The sequence below is a fragment of the Oncorhynchus clarkii genome, unplaced genomic scaffold (assembly GCF_045791955.1).
Source record: "Oncorhynchus clarkii lewisi isolate Uvic-CL-2024 unplaced genomic scaffold, UVic_Ocla_1.0 unplaced_contig_2926_pilon_pilon, whole genome shotgun sequence".
Classification (NCBI taxonomy): domain Eukaryota; kingdom Metazoa; phylum Chordata; class Actinopteri; order Salmoniformes; family Salmonidae; genus Oncorhynchus; species Oncorhynchus clarkii.
Genome location: NW_027261117.1, coordinates 49,994 through 58,361, shown reverse-complemented (window position 1 = coordinate 58,361; position 8,368 = coordinate 49,994). Strand labels below are relative to the sequence as shown.

At 54.2% G+C, this 8,368-nt stretch overlaps 1 protein-coding gene across 1 annotated transcript; it reads left to right on the top strand.

Moving 5' to 3' along the window:
• The first annotated feature begins 2,033 nt into the window (after nucleotides 1–2,033).
• LOC139404919 (mucin-19-like) lies at nucleotides 2,034–6,036 on the top strand. Its single transcript, XM_071147459.1, is given in 5 exon segments — nucleotides 2,034–2,133; nucleotides 2,308–2,373; nucleotides 2,497–2,580; nucleotides 2,716–4,595; nucleotides 4,598–6,036. Coding segments are annotated over 5 exon segments (3,423 nt in total). The 3' UTR covers nucleotides 5,891–6,036.
• The last annotated feature ends 2,332 nt before the right edge of the window (nucleotides 6,037–8,368 follow it).

Below are 8,368 nucleotides of genomic sequence, written 5' to 3'. Positions count from 1 at the left end.
GTGTAGAGGGCTGATGGGAGCTCTGACATCAGAGTCGTTCAGGATGTCTGTCCCTGAGGTTTCAATTAGTTGAGGAAAGACAAGAACGGCCAGTTCAGACTTGGAAAAAGAACATCAAGAGTGACGATGCGTCCACGACAAGCATGCAGCCACACCTTAAAACCTACTGTTGGGTTCTGAGAATATGAAATATACTAATTCATGTCACTGAGGGAGAGAGCTTAATGTATAACGTTTACATTATGTCAGGATATGTTATTGTTAGCCATCAGGCATCCTATGGGTGGGATCCTCTGGGATGAGAAGAGACACAGTCTGGTACCAATCACCATGTCAGCCTTGAGTTGGGGAGGAGTGAGCACTTTGGGGTAGCGGTCAGGTCAGATGAAGTGAGGAAGAACAGATATCACCAAGGTTCTGTCTAGCAACAGAGATGCATTGGCTGTTTAGAGGTGTAGGAGCAGACTCAGCATAGGAGAGAGGATTAAATATCAGTGCTTGTGTGAATATGTTTTTTGTCTAATGCAGCTGTCTTGACCCTCTGGGAAGAATAAACTTGGTTCAAGCATTCATGGTGTCCATCGAGTTTTTACTCTGAGAATTAGAACCTAACAGTTGGCACTGCGAGCAGGGTTCACCGCGATTTGCAGTCGAACTAGAGATTAAGAAACAGTGAAACAGAAACAAGGTAAGCAAAGTTCCTACACCCGTTATCACTAATTCTGACATCTTGGGGAGATGAGAGTCGTAGGCTGAACCAATTATAGGGTACGAACCTAGAAAGCCTGAGCTTATTCAGTAGTCCCATTGTATTACGACCGGTCGTAGCTTTGTGGTATATGGTAAGTCCCGGAAGGTAAACCCAAACCTGTAGAGGGTAACTCCTAGGGGGTAAATCCCGAGTAGGTTGGTTCCTGCTTGTACTATAAGAATAGGGTGAGTCCCGGAAGGTAAGCCCGAGCAGGCAGGTACCTGCAAAGGGTAAGTCCTAGGGGGTAAGACCCGGGTGGGGTTGGTTACCTGCTATACCTGTAACGAGAGGGTGAAAGTCTCAGCCGCAGTGGCCATGCGGCAGTAGAGTGGGTGTGGATGGATAAAGTGACATGCTTGTGTACTAGGATAAAATGTTGCCATTCAGGGTTAGAAGAAAAGCAAAAAGATACTCAAACGCTGTTGGATTTGGGTGTATTAGCAGTAGCAATAAAGAGAGGTTGGTTTTATGCCCTGTTGGGGTGGGGAACCATGACAGATTATGTGGAAATAGGAAGACAAGTGTGAATCATTTTGGTAATGTGTGTTATCAACAACAGTGATATTTGAACAGATTGGAGATGACTATCCATAACAATAAAATCCTTCATACAGTGAGGTTAGGTTACCATGCTTGTCCTGCCCCACAGCTGTAGACACAGCCTTCTCCAGGTCCTCAGACACTAGCTGGCGATCCATTACAGGATGTCTGTCACCTCACTGAGCCCCTATTGCAGGTTAGGGGTCACATCCACTTGAATGTCCTTCATATGACGAACCTCCTACAGAGCAAATGAGGAAAACATGATATATTAGGATTTATGTTAGTAGCAATAGAATATGGGAATTTTATCTCAACGCTACCTACAGCTAACATATTTATTTATGTATGTGATCTATGTAAATAAATAAATATATCACAGCTGTAAAACTGTGAAGGACTATAGGTGGAGGCCTACCCATTTCCCAGGAGCATTGTAAAACGTGGATTTGGGTACAGTGTTTATTTCCCCCTAATATCTTTGAAGATTACACCTAAAATAATTAGGCCTACTTCTTTCTAATGCTGATCTGAGACCATTAGGGTTAATCATTACAGATATAAATGCAATATATGGAGTAGAAAAGATTGCCTGCCCACCAACTTGATAAGAATCAACATATGTTCTACATGGTCTATTTCTATCTGAACGTAACAACTCAATCAAGCTTGTTAATTGATCGTTAAGCCATGTTTGTCAGGTAAACGGTCATTAGTGGCCTATATAACCCTCATACAGGCCATGGGAAGACATTACCTGTTGATAACACAGACTATTTTCATGATCATGGGAGGTGTGAGAGAATTGCTGCTCGTTGTGATGACTGTGGGGGTTGTCAAAGGTTGGTTCACTAATGTTTAAGGGATTTGTTTGGTAAATATGCTTAACTTTATAAGTTGGGTATTAATATTTGACTGTCTGTATCTTCCGCGTTGGTCATCTTTTATTCTTCACTGCTATTAATATATGTAGCTATTTTGTGTGAACTCAACTTCTGTCAACACTTTCTCCTCAGTTTCTTGTTACCCTGTTGGAAAGTCCCAGAAGCAAGATCAAGTCTCTCTGCAGAGGAGACTTGGAGGTACAACCCTTCTAGCTATGTTCTTTGTCACTGTCTATGGTGCTGCTGTGTTTGACACTCATTCAACAGCATAGAGTAACTCAGTCTAAATAATGTTGTCAAACCTTAACCTACATTTTTCAGAGCTGTCATCAAATGACGTCTCCATTGTGCATGCCCTGGCCTTGCTCCGATCCATAGGGTCTGACGCTAAACAAGCCAGAGAAGGTACGGCCTGAAACATATACTTTGAAAACTGTTGGGTTCATGTTGCTCAAAATTCGATTAGCAATTTGGCCTAGACCGTGTAGAACAGATGTGTTGCTGTAGAATACCCAACTGTTCCTTTTGTTTTTTCTCAAGAGTATTTAGAGACCAATGAAGTAGAATCCCAAGCTTCTCCAAACCATGGTAGCTCTCCGGCAAATGATGCCCTGTCCTCTGAGGAGAAGCTGAGGCGCGTGTCCTCGGACGACGCCACCTCTGAAGCTGCGACCGGCCCGTCTGGCGACGACGCCACCTCTGAAGCTGCGACCGGCCCGTCTGGCGACGACGCCACCTCTGAAGCTGCGACCGGCCCGTCTGGCGACGACGCCACCTCTGAAGCTGCGACCGGCCCGTCTGGCGACGACGCCACCTCTGAAGCTGCGACCGGCCCGTCTGGCGACGACGCCACCTCTGAAGCTGCGACCGGCCCGTCTGGCGACGACGCCACCTCTGAAGCTGCGACCGGCCCGTCTGGCGACGACGCCACCTCTGAAGCTGCGACCGGCCCGTCTGGCGACGACGCCACCTCTGAAGCTGCGACCGGCCCGTCTGGCGACGACGCCACCTCTGAAGCTGCGACCGGCCCGTCTGGCGACGACGCCACCTCTGAAGCTGCGACCGGCCCGTCTGGCGACGACGCCACCTCTGAAGCTGCGACCGGCCCGTCTGGCGACGACGCCACCTCTGAAGCTGCGACCGGCCCGTCTGGCGACGACGCCACCTCTGAAGCTGCGACCGGCCCGTCTGGCGACGACGCCACCTCTGAAGCTGCGACCGGCCCGTCTGGCGACGACGCCACCTCTGAAGCTGCGACCGGCCCGTCTGGCGACGACGCCACCTCTGAAGCTGCGACCGGCCCGTCTGGCGACGACGCCACCTCTGAAGCTGCGACCGGCCCGTCTGGCGACGACGCCACCTCTGAAGCTGCGACCGGCCCGTCTGGCGACGACGCCACCTCTGAAGCTGCGACCGGCCCGTCTGGCGACGACGCCACCTCTGAAGCTGCGACCGGCCCGTCTGGCGACGACGCCACCTCTGAAGCTGCGACCGGCCCGTCTGGCGACGACGCCACCTCTGAAGCTGCGACCGGCCCGTCTGGCGACGACGCCACCTCTGAAGCTGCGACCGGCCCGTCTGGCGACGACGCCACCTCTGAAGCTGCGACCGGCCCGTCTGGCGACGACGCCACCTCTGAAGCTGCGACCGGCCCGTCTGGCGACGACGCCACCTCTGAAGCTGCGACCGGCCCGTCTGGCGACGACGCCACCTCTGAAGCTGCGACCGGCCCGTCTGGCGACGACGCCACCTCTGAAGCTGCGACCGGCCCGTCTGGCGACGACGCCACCTCTGAAGCTGCGACCGGCCCGTCTGGCGACGACGCCACCTCTGAAGCTGCGACCGGCCCGTCTGGCGACGACGCCACCTCTGAAGCTGCGACCGGCCCGTCTGGCGACGACGCCACCTCTGAAGCTGCGACCGGCCCGTCTGGCGACGACGCCACCTCTGAAGCTGCGACCGGCCCGTCTGGCGACGACGCCACCTCTGAAGCTGCGACCGGCCCGTCTGGCGACGACGCCACCTCTGAAGCTGCGACCGGCCCGTCTGGCGACGACGCCACCTCTGAAGCTGCGACCGGCCCGTCTGGCGACGACGCCACCTCTGAAGCTGCGACCGGCCCGTCTGGCGACGACGCCACCTCTGAAGCTGCGACCGGCCCGTCTGGCGACGACGCCACCTCTGAAGCTGCGACCGGCCCGTCTGGCGACGACGCCACCTCTGAAGCTGCGACCGGCCCGTCTGGCGACGACGCCACCTCTGAAGCTGCGACCGGCCCGTCTGGCGACGACGCCACCTCTGAAGCTGCGACCGGCCCGTCTGGCGACGACGCCACCTCTGAAGCTGCGACCGGCCCGTCTGGCGACGACGCCACCTCTGAAGCTGCGACCGGCCCGTCTGGCGACGACGCCACCTCTGGCGACGAGCTGCGACCGGCCCGTCTGGCGACGACGCCACCTCTGAAGCTGCGACCGGCCCGTCTGGCGACGACGCCACCTCTGAAGCTGCGACCGGCCCGTCTGGCGACGACGCCACCTCTGAAGCTGCGACCGGCCCGTCTGGCGACGACGCCACCTCTGAAGCTGCGACCGGCCCGTCTGGCGACGACGCCACCTCTGAAGCTGCGACCGGCCCGTCTGGCGACGACGCCACCTCTGAAGCTGCGACCGGCCCGTCTGGCGACGACGCCACCTCTGAAGCTGCGACCGGCCCGTCTGGCGACGACGCCACCTCTGAAGCTGCGACCGGCCCGTCTGGCGACGACGCCACCTCTGAAGCTGCGACCGGCCCGTCTGGCGACGACGCCACCTCTGAAGCTGCGACCGGCCCGTCTGGCGACGACGCCACCTCTGAAGCTGCGACCGGCCCGTCTGGCGACGACGCCACCTCTGAAGCTGCGACCGGCCCGTCTGGCGACGACGCCACCTCTGAAGCTGCGACCGGCCCGTCTGGCGACGACGCCACCTCTGAAGCTGCGACCGGCCCGTCTGGCGACGACGCCACCTCTGAAGCTGCGACCGGCCCGTCTGGCGACGACGCCACCTCTGAAGCTGCGACCGGCCCGTCTGGCGACGACGCCACCTCTGAAGCTGCGACCGGCCCGTCTGGCGACGACGCCACCTCTGAAGCTGCGACCGGCCCGTCTGGCGACGACGCCACCTCTGAAGCTGCGACCGGCCCGTCTGGCGACGACGCCACCTCTGAAGCTGCGACCGGCCCGTCTGGCGACGACGCCACCTCTGAAGCTGCGACCGGCCCGTCTGGCGACGACGCCACCTCTGAAGCTGCGACCGGCCCGTCTGGCGACGACGCCACCTCTGAAGCTGCGACCGGCCCGTCTGGCGACGACGCCACCTCTGAAGCTGCGACCGGCCCGTCTGGCGACGACGCCACCTCTGAAGCTGCGACCGGCCCGTCTGGCGACGACGCCACCTCTGAAGCTGCGACCGGCCCGTCTGGCGACGACGCCACCTCTGAAGCTGCGACCGGCCCGTCCGGCGACGACGCCACCTCTGAAGCTGCGACCGGCCCGTCCGGCGACGACGCCACCTCTGAAGCTGCGACCGGCCCGTCCGGCGACGACGCCACCTCTGAAGCTGCGACCGGCCCGTCCGGCGACGACGCCACCTCTGAAGCTGCGACCGGCCCGTCCGGCGACGACGCCACCTCTGAAGCTGCGACCGGCCCGTCCGGCGACGACGCCATGGATATCTGACGTGGGACATGCAAGAGTTCATGGGTACTCTAGTCCAGTGTGTAACTGCATTTGCTTGTTTTGGCTCAATTAAACATTAACTGTAATACTTGTGTCCTCTGTATTGTTTTGGTGGTTCCTACTTGGAGTTGAGGTGTATGACCTGACTTGAGTAACTGGGGTGATGGCAACATTTATTTTGCATTATATCCATGCGCCAGCAATATTACTCAGACCCCTGTGTTTTAAATTACCAATTGACTTAAGCTACATGTGCTCAGTGTTGGTCCATTTATGCTAGTAGCATCACATGATACCTAACAGCATTTTGACGCCATTTCCGGTCACAACTTGCAGACTTGTTTACGTGTTGCGGTGTTTTGTTGCCTACTTTGCTACATGACAACTTTACGGTTTTTACTTTTTAATTACCGTTTATATTTTTGATTTCCCTCTATTTTTTTCACTCGTGTCAGGGTTGCGTCAATTCGAATCTGGTATCAGGATAAATATGACAGGCTTTTATTAGCTAAGCAATAAGTAGTAAATGCAATTTTCGTGTATATATGGGCTCTCTGTCCCACCTCGCAGGGCAAAACAGAACTGACTTGTTCCTGACAAAGATATTTAATATACTCTGACAGAAGTAGTTCCTGCTTCCGAGCCGGCCTGTCAGAGTAGAGACTGGGCGTGGTTTAGACTCACCCAGCCTATCGTTCATTGTTGGCGCAGAGGCTGGTCCCAGCCCCTTAAGCGCTTCAGCGGTCAGTCGTTGTAGCTGTGTAGAATATGCAGTTATCAGGCACCTGGCTCCTGTTATCTAACAAAAGACTGTTCTGAATGTGCCCCCCCCCAACTCATTGCACAGTTCTGTATTTTTCCATCATGAGAAAGGCCCATGGCCCTGAAACTGTTAACAATGGTTCAAGTCAGCTATGTTGCAAAACACATACATACATCCACACAAGCCAACAGCAGATAATATTAAATCACATATGGTAACGGGCTATAGTGCATAACACAGAATCCTCATACTCCGGACGCTTTATCTGGACATGGTTCGTCAGGACCTCCAACAGCCGACGCTAAGTAGTAATATTAACATGATGCCTTCTAATTGCAGTCGCTGTACTCATACAGGAGAACGATCGCCTTACGGTGAGGATAGCTGTGCTACAAGCCCAGCTTCAGACGCAATCGTTAGGCAAGGGTAATTTCAGTGTAGGAAAGGATGAAACAGCGTCTGTGCCACCAGTAAGTACAGATAGTAACGTTAGTATAAATCCCCTCGCATGGTCCCCGCTGCCGGACAACTTTCTCACGGTTTCTGGAGGGAAATGCTGTAGGAATGCTCAACCGGTGTCGCTCATTCAGCCGACCAACTTTCAACCGGTTTTCCCCATTAAGCAGGGAGTCGGAGTCAAAGGCCGAGCCTTCTCTTGTCTCTACTCCTCCCGTTACGGGGTCAGAGACGCCGAAGCTTCCCACCATTAGCTCTGACAAATTGAAAACTCTAGTCATTGGCGACTCCATTACCCGCAGTATTAGACTTAAAACGAATCATCCAGCCATCATACACTGTTTACCAGGGGGCAGGGCAACCGACGTTATGGCTAATCTGAAGATGGTGCTGGCTAAAGCTAAAACTGGCGAGTATAGAGATATTGTTATCCACGTCAGCACCAACGATGTTAGGATGAAACAGTCAGAGATCACCACCAACATAGCTTCAGCGTGTAAATCAGCTAGAAAGATGTGTCGGCATCGAGTAATTGTCTCTGGCCCCCTCCCAGTTAGGGGGAGTGATGAGCTCTACAGCAGAGTCTCACAACTCAATAGCTGGTTGAAAACTGGTTTCTGCCCCTCCCAAAAGATAGAATTTGTAGATAATTGGCCCTCTTCCTGGGACTCACCCACAAACAGGACCAAGCCTGACCTGCGGAGGAGTGACGGACTCCATCCTAGCTGGAGGGGTGCTCTCATCTTATCTAACAACATAGACAGGGCTCTAACTCCTCTAGCTCCACAATGAAATAGGGTGCAGGCCAGGCTGTTAGCCAGTCTGCCACTAGCACAGTCAGTGTAGTCAGCTCAGCTATCTCCATTGAGACCGTGTCTGTGCCTCGACCTAGGTTGGGCAAAATTAAACATGGCGGTGTTCGCCTTAGCAATCTCACTAAGATAAAGACCTCCTCCATTCCTGTCATTATTGAAAGAGATCATGATACCTCACATCTCAAAATAGGGCTACTTAATGTCAGATCCCTTACTTCAAAGGCAATTATAGTCAATGAACTGATCATAATCTTGATGTGATTGGCCTGACTGAAACATGTCTTTAGCCTGATGAATTTACTGTGTTAAATGAGGCCTCACCTCCTGGCTACACTAGTGACCATATCCCCCGTGCATCCTGCGGAGCTGTTGCTAACATTTACGATAGCAAATGTACATTTACAAAAAAAAAAGACGTTTTCGTCTTTTGAGCTTCTAGTCATG